Source organism: Cygnus atratus, chromosome 4, assembly GCF_013377495.2.
Source record: "Cygnus atratus isolate AKBS03 ecotype Queensland, Australia chromosome 4, CAtr_DNAZoo_HiC_assembly, whole genome shotgun sequence".
Taxonomy (NCBI): Eukaryota; Metazoa; Chordata; class Aves; order Anseriformes; family Anatidae; genus Cygnus; species Cygnus atratus.
Window position 1 is genome coordinate 28,634,899 of NC_066365.1, and position 23,484 is coordinate 28,658,382.

The 23,484-nt window shown below is 37.7% G+C and overlaps 1 protein-coding gene across 2 annotated transcripts; it reads left to right on the top strand.

Annotated features, from left to right (window-relative positions):
• Nucleotides 1-978: 978 nt before the first annotated feature.
• NAF1 (nuclear assembly factor 1 ribonucleoprotein) lies at nucleotides 979-23,103 on the top strand. 2 transcript variants are annotated; one of them, XM_035554434.2, is made up of 8 exons: nucleotides 979-1,298; nucleotides 3,117-3,261; nucleotides 5,791-5,884; nucleotides 9,789-9,871; nucleotides 10,882-11,042; nucleotides 14,718-14,769; nucleotides 18,486-18,591; nucleotides 21,525-23,103. In XM_035554434.2, the coding sequence occupies exons 1-8, from the start codon at nucleotides 1,051-1,053 to the stop codon at nucleotides 21,938-21,940; spliced, it is 1,305 nt and encodes a 434-aa protein (XP_035410327.2). In that variant the 5' UTR covers nucleotides 979-1,050; the 3' UTR covers nucleotides 21,941-23,103. The 2 variants fall into 2 exon arrangements, with proteins under 2 accessions (XP_035410327.2, XP_050566537.1); XM_050710580.1 differs by lacking the exon at nucleotides 979-1,298 and adding an exon at nucleotides 1,503-1,644.
• Nucleotides 23,104-23,484: the final 381 nt, after the last annotated feature.

Here is a 23,484-nt window from a genome sequence, read left to right on the forward strand (position 1 = left end):
CACGGTTGGGAACAAATACTGTTCGCAAAAGGGGTATGGTTGTCAAGTTGTGGTTTGGAGTCTGGGCTTAAGGGGCTTTTCTGCAGGTTCACAGTCCCAAGTGACCTCTAGATGTTGCTTGTCTTTTGCACACCTTTTGGGTTTTGCCATGGATGGATTGCGTTCGATAAAAGGCATGCATTTTGCCTCCCAAGTCACTGTCATAGGACAGAGCTTTAAGTCTGAACGTGGGGAAGGGCAGGAGGAATTCCTCTTTTCTCTCCTACAGGAGCAGATAGCTGGTGTGCCAGATCCCAGGACACCAAGAGGAATAACTCCCAGTACACCAGCAGGCTACCCTGCAGAGTTGTGTGAGGCTCAGGATAGACACTGAAAAACCCCTCTGGCTCTGGAACAGCATGTATTTATGACAAACCTGCTATGGAAGTGCTCATTTATGTCGTGGTGAATAGTTTGGTGATCTTGAGGATGCGGTTCAGTGTTGTAGAGCTAGGTATTATTATAGGGTTACTGTAGTAGTGTCAGATATTATTATAAAGTTGATAGTGTAGAGCTTTTAACTTTTTAAGTTTTAATTACGTGAATCTCCTGTGTGTTGTCAGCATATTCAAATTACCAAGACTCAGAATTATGTCAGCATGTTCAAATTACCAAGACTCACATCCTACTAGGTCCCCAAAACACACCCATGCAAGAGAAACATTTAACTCTAACTTTCCTTTTTGGGCAAGCCTAATATAAGCAATATACCAGTGGTAAATATCGATTTAATCTTAAAACTTATTAAGCACGACAAGACTTCACACATTCCGACACAACTCGCGGCGCCTGCCCCCACTTTACAAGAGCAGCCCCTAGCCCCCCAAAAAGCGGCAGCCAACCGCGGTGCGCCCCAGCTAACCCCGCCCAGCGCCTTGGCTACCCGAGCCCGCCATTGCTCGGCGCCGACGGTCGCCCGCCCCTCGCGCATGCGCGCCGCTCCTCCGCGGGCCCGCCCGGCCCGGGCGAGGCGGCGGCAGCGGAGGGGACCACGTGGGCGGGGGGGGCGAGATGGCGGCGCGGGGCGAGATGGCGGAGCAGCGGGAGGTGGCGGAGCAGCGGGAGGTGGCGGCGCAGCAGCGGGAGGTAGAGGCGCAGCGGGAGGTGGCGGCGAAGCTGGAGGCGCTTACGTTCGACCCCAGCGCGGCGGCCCCGGGCCCTCCTGGCCCCCGGGAGGGCGAGGGGGGAGATGAGGCCGTGGTGCCGCTGGGCGAGGCGGCGTCCTGCTCCCAGCCGGCCGCGGCGGCGGACTCGGAGAGGTGGGTTTAGGAGCGGGGTAGCGGCGCGGTGGTGCTCTGCGGCGCTTCGAGGGTCGGGAACCGGCCCCCCGGCCGTTAATACGCCTCCAAAACGACGACTATAGGGGCACAGGAATTAATGAGAACACGAATTTCTTGGTTTCTAGAGCATCGTGCTTGGTTGGGCCGCCATCATGTGAGTGTGGTGCTTGACCTGGTGCCCTCGGGGTGCCTCTAAACTGCTTTCTGTGACAAGACACCTGAAAAAGTCTGAACGTAGATTTTAAGGTGAAGCGGCTGCAGACCTAACTCCTGCTCTAATGCTGATACTCGTTTACATCTCGTTCGAAAAGCGTGTTCTAAACCGGTGTGTTTTTTGTAAAATGATTCGTCTTCTACCTTCATCTATGCTTTATGATTCAGCATACTGAAGGATAACTTTGTTTAGATGTAAGCTGCCTTTCAATTTCTGAAGGCTGCACGCTTTTTCTCAGCTTCAGTGAGTTTCGTGTCTGCCTTCTGTTGCCGTTCCATAATGTGAGATTGCCACGTGCTTCTTCTAACTAGCAGAAGTTGGTGCCTAAGAAGTATAAGGTTCTCCCCTTGAGCTTCATTAACTTCATTAACAATTTAATAGTGTAAAGCTTGATTATGGAAGTAGTTGGTTTGCTCAGTTCAAGTTGTCCTAGAACATCATGAAGTACAGCAGCGAGATTCCTGACTTAATCTTTATGACTGTAGGGACTTTATCTGTAGTCGTTATTGCTTCCAAAAACTGTTGCAGTGATTGTCATAACTTCATTATAAACGTTTATCTGAAAACTTTAAACTACAACACATAGCTCGCTGTTCTGAGATTTCATTCTTTCTTTTTTCCCTCACTACATGATTTTCAGTAGTCTTTTTGCCTTTTTGCTATGTTGATTTTGTTCCAAGAAGTCCTTTTTCAAAGGATCTGTTCAGGAAAGTGTTATTTTTTGTTGTTTTTACTATTAGCAATTGTTAGAAAAACTGCAATAACAGATAATTGAAAGCCGTCAATATGCTTGTTAAGAAGGTGATTTAATATTAAAATATCTACAAGGGACCGTTTTCTGTATTTTATTTATTCCTGCTTCTAAATCCTACGCTATAACTGTCAGATTTGCTACTAAAACACAGGTGCAAGCCTACAAATGTTTGTCTCTGTGTGTGTTTGTTAAAGGTTTGTAAGTAGTGTTTTCAGTCAACGGGATTGACTGTTCTGTGTGTTTGTTTCTCCCTCCAACTCTTGAGGAAGGAAACGTTTTGCTAAGTGAAACGTGAACACGAGTAATGATGGCTTTTTTACTTTGCCTTTTGCTTGAAATATTAAGGGTCCTGGGCAATAAATAGTTCTTATGCCAGTAAAAATTACAAAAAACATCTTTTATTTGCAAAAATTTTACGTGTATATATATATATATATATAAATAAATTTTAATACTGCAAGATACATTCGTTGGAATAACTACATATATTTTTTACTTTCACTTAGGATTGTGCTAATGTTGGGATTGTGTAGCAAGAATGACTGAACTATAGTAGGTAGCTTAATATGTTATCTTTCAAAACTTCTTGTGGGCACCCAGGCGAGCTCTTACAGTTAGCATTTGCTCTGAAATGTTGAAGCATTACTTTTCTCAGCTTTTTAGTGATCTTGTCCAGTGAGCTGTTGGATCAGGAAGGATTGCTGGTCTTATTATACAGTTCAGAAAAATGCCTGCTGTCCAAAGGTAGTTGACTAATGTATGATGTAGGTGTTTTTTTTAACTTTGATGTAGGAGTCTGTATTTTAACTCCCAAATTTGTTTCATTTAGTGACACAGATTCAGACAGTTCATCAACTACATCCTCCTCCTCTTCGTGTTCTTCTTCATCAACAGTGTCTGATGAAGATGATCATCCAAACGAGAAGGATAACAGAAGACAGTGTGTTAAAACAAAAGATGAGTTGCCCCTTGATGTAAGTAAGAGGTGGTGTCCTTTAACATTTCTTCAAGTAGCCTATCTGTAAATAATTCAACTTGATATATTTTCAAGTTGCAAAAAAAAAAATAAACACAACCCAGTGATCGAATGTACATTTTTACACTAGTTCATGTATATAGCACAGTTACTAGTGTACAATGTGTTCTTTTTGGTATATTAAGGTGCCTTTGAAGTGAGGTACACAGCTCATTTTAGGTTCATATTTGTATAAAATTACAGCTGACATCAATAAAAAGAAGTCAGTTTCTGCATAACTATACATCATTTGTAATGGATTATGAATAAAATGATAATAAAATACCTTGTAGACAATCTTTACATTAATAACATACGTTCTCCATACAGTAGATCTGTTCCCTTTATTAAAAGAAAAAAAAAAAAGACTTCTGGAATTAAAAGCAAGTCCAGAAAAGAGTGTGAAATGATTAGAAATGTGTGTGAAAACTCTGAGCAAATACCGCTTAGATAAAAGTTATCTTTGACCTCAGTGGTTTGTGAGAGTTTTTAATGTGGTGCTGGATGACTGGAAATCATTGACACGCATAGCAGCAACAGGAGATGGGAGTGTGTTGTGTTAAATTCTTAAACTGTTGATCCAGAGACAGTTGGAGTAAAGAAAAGCTGATAGGGTATTCTTCTACTAAAATTAATCAAAGATTGAGAAACATAATGCTTTGTTTTCAAAAAACAAAACAGAGCAATTCCTGCCTCTGTGTACTTTTGAGATGTTTTGAGGTCTGGTAATAATAGAACCATTATAAGTGCTTCATTGACATTTTTTTTTACAGAGCTGGACTTCTGAACAGAAATCCCTGCTCAAATGGATGTACTTAGCAGGTTTTATTTACCTTTGATCTCAATTGTTGATCTAAATGAAATTCATGTTAATATGAAAATGCTTTGTTGATCTGCTCTCATCTTGTTAGCCTTTTTATCTTCAAGTCCAAGTGATTACAAAAATTCATTTTCCCTTTAACTACTGACCACAGGCTAGGTTCATTTAATCGGTTGATCAAAGCTGTAACTTTCTGCCAGTGATAGTTGATAAGAACTGAAGTTCTAGCAACTATTTACTGTATCTTCTACTAAGCTATAGTACAGTGTTAAAATTATTTTGTGTAAGGATGTTGTAGATTGGCCAATGTAAATTAGAGGAAATAGGATTTTAAAATTAAAATGCATCTGTTAAAAATGTAATGCTTTTTTTTTTTGTGGGAGATAAATCTGTCCCCCCAAAAGTCCCCAGTAGCAGCTGACTGACAAAGGCATGGGTCAAAGATTGAAGGAATAAAAGTATTGAACTGGAATATGTGCATAGGGGAAAAACCTGCACCTACTAAGGAGTCTTAGTGGAACTGTTTTAGAAACTTTCTGCTTTGATGTACAGGATCGGCAGCTACTGTGGGTAGTAGGATAGGTGGCACGGTTTTTCAGTTTGAGAGTCACAATGGAAATTTTAGCTTTGTTCCTTCTGGCGTTTGGCCTTTGCTTTAGCATCCATGACTCAGTTTAGTCTTAACAGTAAAGTTTGCTTACTGTTACAAAACTCACGGTCTTGTAGAAGAGAGCAATGTTTCTAAATTTGTGTATATTGGCTCTGATGCTATATTATATAATACGGAAAAGATTTGGCCTCAGTTTGGTTGTCGAGAAATGAAGATAAGGTGAAGTTTTGATGAGAGACAGAATAAGATTCTTCTGTTGGAGGCAAACTTTATTTATGCTGGTAGCTCTTCTGTTTCTGGAGATGAACTTCTAGAAGTACAATTAACTGCTAAAATTTGGACTCTTTTTCCGGATTCAGATGATGTTGAAGGTAACTTACACTAGTTGCACATAGGTTTTATTCCATATAGTCAAAATAACAGCAGTGTAACATACGGAGAAATATTAGTTTGAGTACATTGGAGGTGAATGATGAGTTTGGTGTTCAGGTTCAAATACAAGTGTTAAAATCTGCTGTCAAAGGCAAAGTTTAAAGTTTTGTATATTCTCTGTGTGGTATTCATTTGTGTAGCTGAAGTTCTGCACTTCTCTCGAAGCTGCTCTCTGATTATCCTCCACCAAATAGAACTTTCATCTAAAGATAATATCTTGACATCCTTTATATTGGTCTGAAGTCAAGGCACTAAATTGTCTGCTTTGTGATTACTGATTATCTAATTGTATGTTGAAAGTGATTTATTTAGTTAGGAAGACAGAAATATGAAGAAATGAATAAAACATCTATCAGTTGCTGGCTTTATCCATTTGAATAAAATTGGTGTCTACTTCAGTTGCAATGGAAATACACGGAGTACTGTCTTAATAGAAAAGATGTCTTAAAAAGTGACATTCCCCCAGGATGAGTTCATTTAGAATTATTCTGAAAGACAAATCAAACTAGATTTTTAATGAAATCTTCAAAATGCTAGGAGGTTTTTCTGATTGTCAAGTTTATGTAGCAACAAAGCGGTGAATGTATGACAAGATTATATTCTGAACATCGATTTCGTATTTTCAGGAACTGCCTCCAGTTGAAGACTTATCTTTAATTCTACCTGATAATGTTGAACTGAAGCTCTTTGGGACAGTTTCCAGTATCATTGAGCAGCTAGGTAGGCAAAATATGTTTACATTTAAATTAAAATTATGTGTTTATCTGTACATTAGTTGTGTACTTAATTGTTCCTCCAAAGTTTCAGTACTGCAGTATTCTGTTTGATAGTGCTGTTAAACATTTCTGTTGATTCCCTGCCCTTGTTCAGAAAAGGGGCAGCAGGTTACCAAATGAGAACTGATCTAATGGACAGACTACTACTAAATGAGTATTGTTTGCACATGCTTTTGTGGAACTTTAATGTTCTAACTTGAATAAAAAGCCTTTTCTCACCTTGTGTTATGGCCTTTGCATTAATCCTGGCAACAATAAGACTGAGCATTTGCAGTATTTTGATATCCAAAGGTTGTAAATGCTATATTTGAATTACCTCTGAAGATACAGGAGGTGTGTAAGTGAAAGCAAAGGTACCATACAATACAGTTCCAAGTTCTTCCTTGTTAATAGATGAGAGCAGAAAGACTTAATGTAACAGCATCTGTTGGGTAATTGGTAGTTTGAGTAGGTTCATCATTTTGGCCTCCCCCCCCAAGTTCATCCCATTTCTGGCACCTTGACCAAATGCAGGCTGCCAGTGTCAGCGGTCATAGGACAGCATGACTAACATGATTTATAGATGCTGGAGGGTAAGCTTAATAAGATTGAGACATATAATAGATGTAAGCTTGGCTGTAGGCAGTATCCATTTAGGGATCTTTTCAACTCTACCTGGCACCTCAGTTTTTGGGATGTGAAATAAGTTTTGCAGAAGCTGCTATTAATGAAACTTCCTTAGTGTATTTGTATTTAAGCATATTTGAAGTGCTCCATGCTGCTTGAACTGCTTTTAAAGCAATTTGGCTAGGAGAATTGTAAATTTAAAAATAGTATATTTATGTTGAATGGGAAACAAAAGAATAAAGCAAATACCTTTTGCTATTAAAAATTCTTACATTGTAAAAGACTCCAGGCAACCCAGGTTATTAATCTACAATTTTGTTGTTGCTGTTGGTTTAGAGTTCATCTCAATCTTTGACCAGAAGCTGTCTTGAAAGAATAGAAGGTAGTTGTCTGGACGTTATTGTTCTCTTTTACTCGTCTTTTATCACTTATTCATAATAATGAGGGTTGTTTTCAGCTGAAACAATAGTTTGAAAGGAATTTAAGAGAGAAATAAGCAAGAGATAGTTTACAGCTATTCTTACCTTAGGTTTAAAGTGTGAATGCTTAAATGAAGTTACTTTGAGGAAAATTTTCAAAACCAAAGTCTTTAAATTTCCAGTCCTTACTGGTGAATAGAACCTCTAGACATCCTGTCTGTATACTGATAGGTGACTTCTTGAATCTGCGTTCTGCTTTGTGTAACTGAAATGTATGCACTGCTGATTTTACGTTGGTTGGTGAACATTAGAAAACAGAATAGTAAACAAATACGAAGTAAAGGTCTAAGTGTGTAGTAAAACCCCAATATATGTTGTTTCCTGCTTTTTCTGCCTTGCTTTGTGACTTCTTCCATCTACATGTTTTCTTTTCAGTTCTTCTGGAAATAGGTGTCTGAGAGGCCTCAATTTCAATTGGTTTATGGCCATATCAGGGATTCTGTCAACTAACTGGGTTATTTTTGATTCTTGAACTAAATCGAAACCCGTGTATACCAAATTTGTATCTGGTACACGTGTTGAAGACTTGGAAATTGCAAAACTATTAGCACAGTAATCAGTATCCTGAACTCCTTCTGTCCCTTTGATTATACTTGGAAGATTGCAGATTTTATCAGAAATCTCTACTGTTTTCTGTAACAATGTGGTGATGTCTGTAAGCGGGCATACTATGAAGTCAATTCAGGGGAAGAAAAACATAGTTTAATGTGTGCTTCACAGTAGTGATGGTAGTTCTTATGGTGAACATTAACTTCTGTTCAATGTGTCAACATTTAACAGAACTTTTGCTGTGTTTTGCTTCAAGGTGCCTAACAGAAAAATTCCCTGTCTGGGTTGTAGCCTGGAAAGTAAACAGCTTTGGTGTGTATATATAGCAAACCTGCCTTAGGATTGCGTTCTGGGGTCCTGGAAGAGTATAGAAGCTAAAGGTTTTTGGTGGGCTAGGGTAGGGGGAACTGTAGGTCAAATGTGTTTTTGCTTTTTTTTTTTTTGTAGGATATATTTCTTATGAGGATTAAGCAACATACTGGCTTCTTTCACTGTATATTTTATCATATAGGTAGCCAAAAAATAAAGCGATTTCCCAATCTCACAAAATTCAGTAAAATGTTAAGTCTGTAGCATTGTCACAGGCTTGCTTGGCATATCACGTTTGCAGATTGAAATAGCAGCACAGCTTTAGGAGTTTTCGCTTGAGGAGGTGTTTGCTTTAAGTTCTGTTATGTAAGTTTAGAAGATTTTGTTAGTTTTTGGAGGAGTCTTAAAGTGATGCTAAGTGCTTGAATATTTGATGATTGAGAAGAATTGAAAATGGTTAATTGAGCATTATTTTCTAGAGGTTGTGGGAATAGAAATGTTGTTTTTGCAGTGTTACATTGTTTAGAAGGAAGGAATGTGGTATTGAGATATGCTTACAGTGATAAGAAAGCTCAGCAGGTGACCTCGTAAATGCAGACAACCAGACTCCTTAGAGCAGTCAGGTGAAAATCACTATGTTAAGTCAAGCCAGATAAGGGGAGAAAACATTACCACCTCAAAAACAGGCCGGCAACTGAAGGCCAGGCATTGTCTGTGAAGCATCAGATAGATTGTGAACCTGGATTACCCACTCCAGTGGGGAAACAGGGGAGGGTCCTGTCATCAAAAAGTATATAAACTGTGTTTTGGAACTAGTAGGTGCGCTCTCCTGCTTGTGGGGCGCCTGCCATTGCAATCGCGAATAAATTACTACTTCACTGAGATCCTCGCCTGAGCCTAAGTTACTGGCTACGGAGTGTTTCTCACAAGGTGGAGAAGATTACCTTCAGAATCAGAATTTTTGGGTGTGATGCTCCTAGACCGCTGACAGCTTTAAGTGCAATTTCTACTGAATGTAAAGGAAGACAATATTTGTTTTCTTAAGCAAAAAAGAAAAAAATGAGAGTGAAGTATTCTAAAGACTCCAGTAAAGAGTAAGCTCTTTTTCTTTGGATCTGAAAAACCTAAAGATAGATTTGATTCATAGCCTGTATATCATCAAATTGTGTATTTAACACAGGAAAAGCATACTTCTTTGTCCCTTTCTAAGTACGTAAGTCTCCTAAGTGTTTAATCTTTTAAGGTGCTAGAACGAATTGCTCAGTTTGACCTCATACCATCATTGATCATGAATTAGGCCCAAATGTAGTATGAGACTACTGTATGACATTAAAGTGCAGAAATATTTCAAATTGCATATCTGTATGCAGAAATGATAAATGACGCTCCTGGTTACTGCTGTGATTGCACTGCTTGGCATCTTTTTTTACTTACTAGGGGGAATTAATAGCTATCTCTATTCTTTTTTTCTGGTGGATTATTTTTTTTGGAGTATTAAGGCAGAATATGCACATGCATCTACACTCTCATACACAAAAAAAACCAAACCACAGCCTCCCCCACAAATTATTGCTGCTGTGCACTCGATTAAGAAACAGCCTGAGGAAATGCAACAGGTATTTCACATACAGTGTATCTGAGACTTCTCTTTTGTATCTGACATGTGATGTCCTTTCTTTCTCCACCTCTGGAGAAAAGTAATTCTATAAACCAGTGTAAATCTCACTTATATCGCTGGAGAATGTTTTAAATGATTGTAAGAAATTTTGTATGTGTGCAAGAATTGTGGGGTGAAACTCTGACATTTAGTTTATAAATAATTGTGTGATTTTTTTTATTTCCCTGCAATTAAGTACATACTGCTCTTGAAACATAATTCTAATTGCTTTTTTTTTCCCATTGTAGTAATAATTGAATCTCTGAGAGGCCTACCTCCAATAAACGAGGAAAGCATAATTTTTAAAGAAGATCGGCAAGCTGCAGGAAAGGTGTGTGTGTGTAAAGCGTAAAAACCTGTTACTCTAAAATTAAAAGTATTATTTTGCAACAGATAGTGTTTGAGTCAACTAAATGAAAGACAGCATTTCGTTTATGCATAGTTTTTCTTTGTGCTTTTGATTCTGTAGTCATCTGCTTTTTTTAATCTTAAAAATTCCAAGCCTGGAACTCATTGCATCCATATAGAATGACAATGTGTGATGAATTTCTGCCATTTGAAAAGAGTGCATATGGGAGATAGAGGTTGCTTTAATAATCATCTGTGCTCTTTTATTGCCAGGATTTGAGGCAAAGGTTGGAGAAATTAAAGTTGACTTTCAGGAAAAACCAGGAATAGTTACGTATACGTACTCTGGTGTTACAGGTTTAGGCCAGTATGTGCTTTAAGAAGAATGTTTCCTGATAGGGATATTACATTGAATTCTGTATACGCTATGGAGAAAGTAAGTCATCACCTAGAACTGTCACTACCAGAATATTTGTCTGCACTAGATGTGAGTGGAACACTGGAAAGCATCAAATTGGAGGTGTCCCATACATCTCAGAATTCTCTGTTCTCCATTGAAAAGACATGGGAACTAACATAAAGGCATCTTATAGAGCTGGACTTTAGGAGTAAAACAGTCAGGAGATTCTTCAGGTGTTGATTTGCTCAGATTTGAAAGCATAATCGAGAGAGAAGAGTTAGAGGTCTGACAAAAGGAAAGATTACTAAAGTGAAGGAAACAGACAGTGAAAGCAGTGCAGTTGGCTGGGTGAAGGCAGTATCAGCATGTGAAAAAAACCTTTCCAAGTTAAAACTTCAACAGTAGCTGAGGAAATACTCTGTCAAATGAATATGGTCAAAAGCTAAAACATGAGAATAACTTGATTTGATGCTGCAATTTGAAAACATCAATTCTTAAATGCAAATTATGTTAAAGCTTCACAGCTGTTTATGATTAAATTATGTAACTAATCTTGTTGATGTATTTAAAACTGATTTTTTTGTCTGTTTCAGATATTTGAGATATTTGGTCCTGTTATGCATCCCTTTTATGTGTTACGATTTAACAGCCCTGAGCATATCAAAGAAAAAAGTATTAATGTGCAAGATAACATGTATTTTGCTCCATCAGTACAGGACTTCACCCAGTATATATTTGCAGAGAAACTGAGACAGTAAGTAGCACATCTTCTCTGATCTGGTTATAACTTTTTTTTTTTTAATGTAGCTGAAAATGCCGAATCAAAGTTTAGCCTTGAGTGGGAAACTGGAGGACTAAGCCTGACACCAAAACTTTTTTTTTAGGTGTTCTCAGCTGTGTAGTAATAACTGGGTTGTATGGTTTGACTTCTCAGAACAGTTAGAATAGCTGTAAACTATAGGCTTCTAAGGTGTTTGTATAAAGAGTTACTAAACTTCAGTAATAAGTTTTTATTCTGTTCTAGTCACTATTACCTAAAATATAACCATAATTATTTTTTTTTTTGGAAAAACTTTCATTGATATTTCTTCTAAACCACAACATACCTGTATCTTCTCCTACATGTACATGGGTTTGGCAAGCTGAACTGTCTGGATTTTGTTGTTCTGCAGATGTTTTATTGGTTTCATTAATGTGGTTTAATACTTCATTTTAAACTTGTGTGAATTCTGAATGATTTAAAATCTTAGTATTTTTATTTAAAGGCCAGAATTTAAATTTAATTACCAAAAATTAAGTTGTGCAGATGGGGAACAACTCTGTGTGAAAATGACCTACTGTAGATTTGGTGGTAGTGGTGGATTTGAGCGACAATGTAGGGTGATGTTCAGAAACTTCTTCATAGTATTAGTCTACTTGAGGAAAGTAGGATATATATGAGTATGGTTTGTTACCATCTCAGAGATGAGGACTCACAGATAAGGACTGAAAAACAGGGCATAATAACTGATGGCTAAATATTAATTTTCTAATAATGAAATGTCTGAAATAACTATAGGTTTTAAGTTCTGTCACACGTGACTAAGTCTCTATTTGTTAGGATTAGTTCTCATGTGACTTACTATCGCAGAAAAAAATTGTAACGGTGTCTGCGTTAATTACAACTTCTGCCAGTATTCTTACTGAATTTTTTTTATTGATCAAGGACATAGCAAGGCCTGCAAGTCTTTTTTCTTTGAAAGCAACAGGTATTTAAAGAAAAATATACATCACTTTCAGTGGAGACCTTTAAAATAGATAGAAGCAGTAGAGTGAGAAAGCTTTGTTCTTCTGCAGCCAGTTGGTCTTTGATTTGTGCTAGTAAACTTTGTTACTTAGCACAGTAGTTGCACAGACTTAATCATCTGCTTACTGCATGAATAACTGTAGGCCAAACTCAGCATCTGAGATGTGAGACTAGTTTTCTAATTTGTTGCATGTTTTGCAAGTAGTTTTGGGAACTATTTGTATTATTTCAGTAATACTTGACTATCATATGTGGTACAAAATTAAACACTAGGTAAGATGTTTCACACTTTCATGTCTTATCACGGCAGTTGAGCAATGTGTCAGACCTTGCTTCTTGACTTGCATAAGAATGATCAATGTGTCTAGTCCAAAGTAACCAGAATTTGAGAATGATGGTACCATTTCAGTTTTATTTCACTGAAACTTTTATTTTTGATGTATTTTGTCAGTGATGGTTCTTAAGTTTTTGTGACACCATTGGTACTATCTGTTGAAGTTGCCTTTTCACAAGGCAGGTAGGATAGGTCCTACCAGTGGAAACGGATAAACAATTTCCATGTCTTATCTCTGCCGTAACATCTATATAAAGAAACCAAGATGGCATGGACAGTAGAAAAACTCAGCTTCAGTCAGTGCTTCATGGTAGGGCTTTTGGACCATGGATTACAGATTTGATGACCAGTGATTTTGTTTGCTGCTCTTGATTAGATTACTTTGCTCTGCAGATTGGTTTGTGAAGTGTTGTCCGCTGAAAATTTTAAAAAATGCTACTCAGAACTGTAGTGGTGCTTTGAAATGGAAAGCAATCAAAATTAAGATCTAAAAAAACCTTAAGTTTGAAGCTTTTTTTAAGATCTGCTTGCATTGTGCAAAATTGCAGTGGTGTGAACAGGCCTTATGTGTTAAAGGAAAAGATAATGGAAGTATCAGTATTTAGTAGATAGTGCAAAATTTTCTTGAATGCAAAATGACTTACTAAAAGTAATGTGTGGATTTTTGCCTGCATTGACTGAAACAATAATTCTGAAGAAGCTCACGTATTTTCATGATTCCTATGAGTCACCTTTTTGTTAGGCTTCTAGATCTTACAGTACCTGAATTCAGAAATCTAAGAATTAGTGTCTTGCTCTTTGCAGAAGATTAAGTATCTCAAAGCATGGAAAATGTTTTGTTTTGCTGAAACAGTGAAGGCTGCCTTGGCAGAGTGAGATAAGCTACTTTAAGATTACGAAAACTTAAGATGTGAATTTTGCTGTTAGTAGTACTACATATTGCCTAATGACCACAGGTTTTGAAGTCTTATTTATGCTCTGGTATTTCTGGAGGGAGTTTATTACCCTGAAATAACAAGGTGAGAGGAAGAAACAATGAAGTTAATTCGTAATATATATTCTTCCTTTCTTCGTTGCCTTGGTTGAGTGTTTTCTAAAGCCTAGAAATTAATGGGTTGCATCCTGAGATGTTTCCTGGTAATCACGGTGGTGTTGTCTTTAAGATTTTTCTAATTATATATAAAGATTGAGCTTCAGTTTTATGGGTAGGGATTGAGGCACAAAGTACCTCCAGGTGAGTTGCCTGTATTCTCTTGGGCTGTCTTTCATGTCTGTTTAAGTCCAGGCTGCTTAGAGTTGGTCATGTACATTGATGTTGCTGTTGTAGCTTGATTGTTTTGTTGACTTGCTGATTACATAACGCTCAGTTATTAGAGCATTGGTCATAGGTATTTCATATAGAACGCTTTTTTAAACTTACATGGCTCCATTTTACAAGTATGCATTTAAGCATTTTGTTTAGTTTGCATAAGTAAAGATTGTCTTGAAATTACAGACCAAAATATATTAAATTCTCCAGAAGCATATTTGATAGACTTCTGATTTAAACTTGTTCCAAAGTTGCTACTGATCAATGAAATTACTTGATTTTTTAATGGAGTTCTTAAAGTGGTGAGAGAGATAAATGGCACCACTTCAAAATTCTTGTTGGGCAAGAACGTTTTTTGAGAGTTGTTTTTGCTTCTTTACACGTCTTTTGTCTTACATTTTAATTTTATATTTACGACCATCTTTATTAACCGATTATCTAGTTAATGCCGTCTTACTAGAATTGTAAGCCAAGCCTAGGATTTTGATTCTGAACTTGCTTTGCGATAGATGGACTTGAAGCCCACGTCCTCCTAGACAAATTCGTTGCTCTTTTCAACGGGAGATGTGTTGTGAAAACAAAATAAGGGTATAAGGATGACCTGTCCCAATTCATTCACGCAATTTAGGTTTAAAAGGATGCGTTGGGAGGGTACTGGTTGCAGCTTAATATTAGCTGTCTGAAGTATTTCGTCTACTCAAAGGAGGAAAATGTTTTCAAGTGGCAAGTCTGGTGAAGCCCTAAATTGACACATACATTACTGTTTGTTTAGAAATAATGTGGAAAAAAACAAATGCCTCTTTAAAAACAGGCAACTCCTGGTATACAAGATAAATCTTGAAGAAAGTATTACCCTACTTGCTACAGTACAGTTTTTATACAAATTATTTCTTAACCTGAAATACGTTACTACAACATGACTGAAACATGAGATGTTTCATAGCCTCCTTATAACATCTTACTTCTTGATTGTTTAACTTTATATGTTTTTTCCTTTTAGGGAGAAGGGGTCAGATGCATCTTGGAAGAATGACCAGGAACCGCCACCTGAAGTAAGTATATATAGTTTGTTCTATTGTTTTTGAAAATGTACATAGAAAACATTCTGTGCAGTGTGATTAATTAGCAGCTTATTTTTTATGTAGACAAGAGTTTTATATAACTTCTTCCTTTGTTGTAAAGAGCATCTGTTTTTCTTGGAGGGGCCTACCAGCCAGTGGAGAGAGATTTAGTTAACTTTTTCGTTTTACTTTTTGCAGTTTGGAATATATGTATCTTTATTTTCAGTTTCTCCAGTTCTTCAAGAATGTGTTTGGCAACCTGAATGATCAAATTTGAGTAGCAAAAACTATTACCTTGCCAGATAGTTTTGCTTCTGCTAGGGCGTTTTTGTCTTTGCTGTGCTTTCACTGTAGCTTTGCCTTTCACCCTGCCATAACCAATCCTTTGCATTTAAAGGTCTCCTAGTACTATACAAGATTGGATGTTAATCTCTTAAATTAATGTGACACCTCTTCTGTTGCATTCTTTGAATGGCTCCTTGTTAAGGTTTTCCTACTGTTTCCTATTAAAATGCCAGTGTAACAAGAGGAGATGAGCTTTTTCCCTACAAAGGCAGTCATATATGATGATACAGAAGCAAGAGCTCTTCACGACCATCACTTATTGTAGGATCTCCAATGACTTCTTCAGTGACCAGCCTTTCTGTCTAGTGGTCTTTAACACCACTTTAACTGACTTTTTGTTATTTTTCATGACTATTCTCCTCTTTAATAACAGCTGCAAATGGTGGTTTTATTGATGTGTCTTCATGACACTGATTTTTTCTGGCTTAAAGCTCTCATTTTTCCATGCAATTTTTACGTTAGGCCTAACTTATACAAAATAGCTGAAAGTCCTAGAAGCCTTGAATAGTGTCCTAAAATGGTCTAAAATGAACTGCTTTTTCTGAATTTTATGAGAACTTGACAGGTGAGCATAGTTCCACAGTATATGGTTCCTAATATAAACTATAGGTAAGAAAGAGCTTTTAGTTGTTTATGGGTGTGGGTTTTTGTGGTGGTGGTTGTTGTTGTTCTAAGCAATACTGCATTAACAGTCCTTATCCTGGTTCATTGTTCTGGCTTGATGGAGAGATAGATGTGATGTGAGCTTTTATAAGGCTTGAAGATAGGTCCTGTAATGATGTATCAGTCTGTCAATCCAGAACATTGCTTTATTTAGTGTGGTGTGGATGGTGGATTTTGAAATACTTTTTCTTCCCACAAACTGAATTAAGTTGAGCAGTGTTAACTTCTCTCAAAGAATGCTCGTTTAACACTTCTGAATGTAGATTTCCTTCCTTTGTTGGGAAGACATCTCACCAAGAATTACCACTTGAGAATTAGAAGTGTTGCACAGAATTAGACTGTAGGTATGTGACTGACAGAGCACTCAAAGACTGTGTATACTTTTGGCTAAGCCTAGCTTTCTGGTGATGATATAAAATGTGCTTATAGGTTAATGGTAAGCTCTTCCTTTGTTTCATAGTTGTATTTTAAAGCTATTCAGGAGGTAAGCATGTAAATGCTTAATTTGAATTTGTGGGTGTCTAAGTAACTTTAAAATCTGGCTGTGTATAGTGAAGCAGTCAAGTCTTTAGCAGATACAGATTCAGTGCTTTTTCCAAAGTTGATAATTATTTACTAAAAGATTTTTTTTTGGAAGATGATACTCTGGTGGTTTTGAGTATTAGAACCTGAAAGTACTGAGGGAACTTTGCTGTACTTCACGATAGGAAGAAAGGAAGGAGATTTGAAAGAAATCACTGCTGGCAAGGATGGGCAACCTAGTTGGTTTTTGTGACACCTTTCTGTCTTAGTGATGTGCACGCTTACTATTTTGTAGAAAACAACACACAACATCTTGTAATCCTTAATTAGGCTCATCTTCGGATAGTTCTAGTAGTTAGTTTACCCTGAGATAACCAGGTTGTGACAGCTGATGAGCTGGTAGAAAGTAGCTTTTGCTTTGAAGGCAATAACTGTTGACAGGGGTGCAGATTAAATTTTACGCTACTGGTGCTTGAAATTGTCTCATAGAGCCAGGCTCTTTCAGAGCCCTCAGCTGGAAGTTGATTCCACAGCTTGTCTGGCAAGCTCCCACGGTGAACTGCGTGGAGTCTTGGAGTCAGTTCTCTTGATGCTGTGAAGTTCTGTTTTTCCATGAACCTTAACTTAATCCTGGCTAGGTCTTTCATGCTTGTTACCTTTTTTTAAGGTATGGGTTAAGTGTTCCTTTAGCCACAGGCTTGTGATTAGCCTACTTTAGCTGTAGACTCAGCAGTACAATTTCTCTAGGCCTTGTCTTTGGGGTCATAGGATGATGATGCATGGTCAGCAGGAGGAGATAACTGCAACTTCTGAGGTCGCTTTTATGGAATGTCACATGAAAATGAGGTAGCAGCAGAAGGTACCTGTCGTTTGTTACTTCTGTTCTGCTGGAGGACAATGTGTTTAGTACTTAGAAAAATGCAGAAGCTAGCAAAAGATTTTACTGTGTGGTATGTAGTACTGTTGTATTCCTTGTGGCTTTTTTGAGTGTAAGAATATAATCCAGTTATGCAGAAGAGGAAGTAATTGTATTCAGAATTAATGTTTAGGTTGCTTTTTTTCTAGCAGTGTATCCGTGCTGGGTTATATTAGATATGCGCTCTGAAGCGATACATCAGGAAACAGCAAAAACCTTCCTTTTGGAACTGGGGGTGAAGGGCACAGCCCCTACCTACCCCCTTAGTCACACAAGGGAGCTGTCTTTCAGGGAACCAGTTATGCTGACAGATTTCTTTGCTGCCATTAATAACTTCTCGTTCTACATGTAAGCTAGGGTTCTAAAGGTAATAAAGCACTGCGTAATGGGAACAAGATGTTGCAGTGGCATTAAGTCCGTTGTAAATTGTGACATTCTTCAAAATTGAAAATTCCTTTGAAAAAACGTTGCTATTGAAAGCTGGACAAGAACAGTATTAGTAGAATCTCACTAGTCTAAAATTGTCAATACATTTTAATTTTCTGTAGTATGTTTAATGTAGTTAAATTTAACTGCTGAGTTCAGTGTTGGTCATAAAAATAATCTTACATTATTAAAATAATACATATTTTAATTTACCTAGCCTGCACTTTAAATAACATGTAGCCCCTTGCAAGATTTCTGTTGGTAATTACTAGCCAGCTTCCTCAGAGTTTCACTCAGCTACTACTATATTACTCTCTTCCTCTTAATTTTGGTGAGAACTAGGTAAAATGTTTGTATTGGGTTGGATGGGGAAGAGCGAAATAGAATCCTTGGTAGACTTGTGTTGAATTGCTTGTAAGTTCTGAAAATCTTCACTGCAGTTTTTAGCAGTAAGCTGTGAAAGGTATTCCTGAAAAAGGATGTGTGCTTAAATCTGTTGTGTGTCATACAATAGTTATCTTTTTCTTACTGACTTCAAGGCAGAAATATGTTCAGTGCTTGAATGTTGCTGTTTTTAGGAAAATTGGAAGGAATAACTGAGAATTGTCTAAATGTCTTCTGAGAAATTTGTGGAGTGTGAAGGTTCTGATTCTTGAGATGCCAGCTGTACATATGATGGCTCTTTGAATGTAAAACAGGAAAGTGCAGCTTCAGTATTTTTCGAAGCTGACTGCAGGATGGAATATTTTCTAAATAATGATTTATGGCTAGAACTGAAGCTCTTTGTACATTTTTTTTAATGTTTTAATGGCTTTGTTCTCCTTTTTTTAACCAGGCCTTGGACTACAGTGATGATGAAAAAGAGAGAGAGGCAAAACAAAGGAAAAAGAAGCCTCAAAATCAAGGAAGGAAGAAATTCAGATCAGAAACAAATACATCAGGTGAGTGAATACTACGGGAGAATGCTTTCATCTGTTAGATAATCATTGTGCTTTTCATACAGCTTATCTTAAAAATTGAGTTGTAATGTAAAAATACAGTTGATAAATGTTTGTGTACTTTTCAAAGTTGAGTGTTTGAATTTGTGACTATGTTCCTTCCTTTTAAGGAAAATTGGTATATTTTTTCCATTAAACTGAGAAAGAAATAGTACAGAGCAGGATAGTTGCCAGAGGAGACTCAAAGCCTCTAAGATAGATGGTATGAGCTAATACACAGCAAGGATATAGAGCACACGCCACATTTCAGAATTTGGAGCTTGCTTATTGCAGAAGTCATTGTGGCCGAAATTCAACCTATGCCGTTGAATGCAGGGAGAAGATAAAGGAGAGTCATGTATGATTTTTGGAAACCCATTTTTTTTGAGACTCAGGGAGAGTATGCCAGTCGTCAATGGGGAATTTCTTCCTTTTCCTGAAAGGGAAAGTCTTTTTCACCCAAGGCATATTAATACCTCTCCTTAAAATAACTACCTGTCTTAGCCCACTGAGAACCCCTGTTCACCTATCATAGTCATTAGATAAACAAACCTGGAGTAGATTAGTGAACTGTGTAGTTTTTCATAGTATACACGCTGCTCTTCATTTCTTTTTCCTGCTGTTGACAGATCATTTGCATGTGTATGTTTGCAGCTGTGCTGTTTGCAATAACTGAATTTTCCTATGTCTTGTCTTGTGTCTCTAGTGACAAAAACGTTTTTATTCTCATTTTGGCTGAAAATTTTAAATTCCATCTTACTTTGATATTACTGATCTGCTTCTGTTGTGCTTTCTGTACTTTTCCTTTTAAATACTGCTGATCCACCTCTACTCTTTTTCTGCTATTGCTTGCATATCAGTTTGCTGCTTCTGTCTGCTTCATTTTTGCTGTGCGTTGGTATTCCATTGAAAAAAATCATTATTAGTCATACCATTGGACAAATCTTTCTTGGACTGACTCGTGCCGTGAGTTTGCTTTTTAGTACAGTTGCTAGGCATGGCACCCCCACTGAACCTCTCTTCTCTTTAGCTCGTAGGTCAGCAGCTGTCCTTTTAACTGTTTTCCTCTGTGTACAGTTCATCCCTTTTTTCATAGCTGATGGTTATTTTCTCTCCTGGCTTCTGCTTATCTGCACTGCATATGGCATATTTTCCAGCATGTCCTTATTCTGCCAGCTTACTGCAGACCTGTCTTTCCTAGGGCTTGCTGAGGCTGTTACTGACTTGAACTACTGTACATAACTGAGAACAGAACAGGATGAGCTTTCTCAGTGTTTCAAGGAAGTATGAGTTATGATTTACTGTGTGTGTTATTCATAAATAACATGTTCTAAAGTTGATGTTACTTGCGGTTTACTTTTGGCTGTGGAATTCAACAGCAAGGACGGCTGTTAAGTTGGAGCACAAACTCAGTCTCAGCTGGAGTTCTACATGGTTGCACTTTCGTACAACTCTGGGTATACTAAAAATTGTTCTTATCAAAGACTATAAAAAGGAACAAAAAGAACATGAAGTAATTCCACGAGTGCTTCCCAAAGGGCTGGATGCAGCAAAGGAATCAAAGGTCCTAATCCCCCATGAAAATAGTTAGGAGTCTTAGTATTAACTGTCTTTGCAGATCTGGCTTTTTACAGATGAAACTGTTTTGTGTAATCTAGCACCAAGGATTAGGTCCAGATAAGTTATTCAAATTCAGTGACTTTGTTGTGGTGTTGTGTACTTTCATACTTCCTGCATTTCTAACCCTAAAATCTTTGAGATCATGTTTCTGTTTAAATTCTATAGCCTTTTGGATATCTTAGCAGCTCCCTGGAACTTTTTGTAATGTTGTAATGCTCTTCATGTAGTCCTTACGCAATTCTATAGAATTGCGTGTCATTAATACTCTTAACAGCATTCATATAAACTGGCTGCACATTCATTATGAACCTTAAATGTATGCTTACAGTGTGACCTGTACAGGAAAAAAAAATCTTTCAAAGATGTATGCTGGAAGTTAATTGGTTAAAGATTTAGGTCTGTCTTTTTTTTTCCTGATAGAGTTGGTTAATTTTATTAAATTTGAGTTGAAACCATTTGTCCTGTGTGTGCTGTAATGCCAACTCGGGTCTGAAAGATGTACATGGCTTTATAGTGTAATCAGTGCCTGGTACATCGGCTTTAAACATGATAAATGTCTTTGTCATACATCTGCCTAGATATGTCTTCACTGGTAAGTTGTTACTAAGATAACTTTTGACACCACATTTGCAGTAGATACTTGAATAGTAATTAGCTAAGTAAAGTAACTTGTGTTCCGTCCTACCTATAAGCACATGGATCTTAACACTACAAATTTTGGAAGATGTATAAGGAAATATCCTTACATGCTTAATATTGAATAAGTCCACTAGTAGTTTGCAGCACAATGAAAATGTGAAAAACTAAAGATGGATTAAGGACTGCTGATCTTTGTAGTGTGTTGTTGCTAAATCTGGTCTTAAGCTGAAGCTTCCAAAATACTTGTAGTTTGAGTGTTTGCATGGTTTGTTAATGCAAGTGAAAATGCCTAGAGGGGAAGAACGTGAAGTTTCCTTCTTAATGACTGAATTTGCAACCATCAGGATCATTCTTTCTATAGTACTCCAATAAGTCAAGATTAACTACTAAACAGTAGACTTGCCAGTACTTTTTTGTTTTACTTGTCAGTATTGTTGAAAAGGTTACTCTTCCAATTTCATTGACTTCAACTTTTGATGTATGATTTTAAAACAGACTTGACTGTACACTATAGTAAGCTCTCTCAATACAGGTTAGGTATTTATGTTTGTATTTGAAGACAGAAGTGATTCTTGAAAGGTTTGTGAGGACTAAATGTAAACTTTCCAAAATACTAAAACTTTTCTTTTGTTTTAAAGATGAGTACGAAGGAGCTCATCAGCCAGTGCAACAGCCTGCTTCAAGTTATTCAAGGGGGTACCATGACAGACAGTTCTCTGGTGTTCCGTTTCCTCCACCATCAGGACCTCGAGGATTTTCAAGACCTCAAATGAGACCACCACAGCTATACTATTCAGACAACAGAATACATCATGAGTCTCCAGTGTTCCGGCAGCCTTACAGAAATGAAAATCCAATGATGCAGCAGTATCCCTTTCCTCCTCCAGTTTTTGGTTCTGGTAATGAGATGCATCAATTTCACCATCCGCCTTCAAATCTAAATATGGCTTGGATGGGCCCAAACATGTACAACTCATCGTACCCATTTTTGCCACCACCACCGCCGCCTCCACCTCCTCCAGATAGCCATCGTTCTCCCTTCAAGCCTTACTAAGTTTCCATAAACGTGTGGCTGCCAAGACTCTATTCCCTTATTTTGGAGATGCTTTTTTTTTCTGCAAGAATAGGACAAATGCAGAGTTCGATGCTTTGTGGGATATCCACAGAAAACTTTTTTTCTATTTCTTTTCTGTTTCAAAAAAAGTATGATTAAAATTACATTATTATATAATGGTTTATTTTTGTAATATCTACCAGCTTGGGGTGATAATAAAAACTTTTCAGAGATCGGTGTATAGTGTTTGAAATGTTTTGTACTAAATTGAGGTTTAATAACTACTGTTTCATGGTGATAGGGGATATTTGGCATAGATGTTGTTTTCAATAGTTTTTAGATCAGTTGGATACTGCTATGCTGGACTGTCACTTGTTTGGATTTGTGTCGTATGGTGGGAAAGCATCGGAGATGGAAAGCTGCTGTATGGAGTCCTACACGACGAGTTGCAGAAGCTGCTGAGGGAGAAGGTGAATCGAGTCAGTTTGCAGAAGTGAAAGCCGTTCAGCTGGCCTTAGATATTGCTGAACGAGAAAAGTGGCCAGTTCTCTATCTCTATACTGATTCATGGATGGTAGCAAATGCCCTGTGGGGGGGGCTACAGCAATGGAAGCAGAACAACTGGGAACGCCGGGGCAAACCCACCTGGGCTGCTGCATTGTGGCAAGATATTGCTGCCTGGGTAGAGAACCTGGTTGTAAAGGTACGCCATGTAGATGCTCATGTGCCCAAGAATCGGGCTACTGAAGAACATGGTATTGAGTGGGTGTATCACATCCCTTATCATGCACCAGCCTCCGGGAAAGTTGAACGATACAATGGACTGTTAAAGACTACACTGAAAGCAATGGGTGCTGGGACATTCAAAAATTGGGAAACACATTTGGCTGCCAGCCGGGCTAAACCACAACAGTCCATTTGGCGCCCAACGTGGGGCTCGAAGGGTTGAGATATCGACAGATTTGACCAGAGTGTGTTAAACTAAAATTGGTATAAGTATTCGACCTGCTTAATAGTTGCTAGTCACAATGTTGATTGCCTTAATCTCAAGTCTGCTGTACCTGTTACCCAAATTGAGTTTTATAGCAAGTTACTTTCTGTATGTGCTCCCTGCTCCCTTCTAATCTGCTTACATGGAGAATAAAATTTGAGACCTAATTTTTACTCTAGGCATACCACTGTTTATATAAGGTATAAACTCCTGCGATCCAACTTTTAACGTTTCATTAATTTCATGTTAATTGGAAGACTGGAGCTGGATTGTCTGTTCTAGTAATAGCTACAGTAGCTAGATCAGAGCGTGGACCAACAGCTAAATTACTTTGGATTTAGTATCCTACGGTAGCTATAGAAGGACAACAGTGAAATCTATTGAATAGATGTTTTGAAATGAGTTTTAGGATGGAACTGCATGGACTGGGAAAATGAAAAGCTGTCACAATCTAACTTGTTTTCTTTTTGGATACAAAATGCAGGTAGCACTAGATACTGTTTCACTGTCTTTACAGTCAAAACTGTCTCATCTAAAACAGGTTCGTGAACTT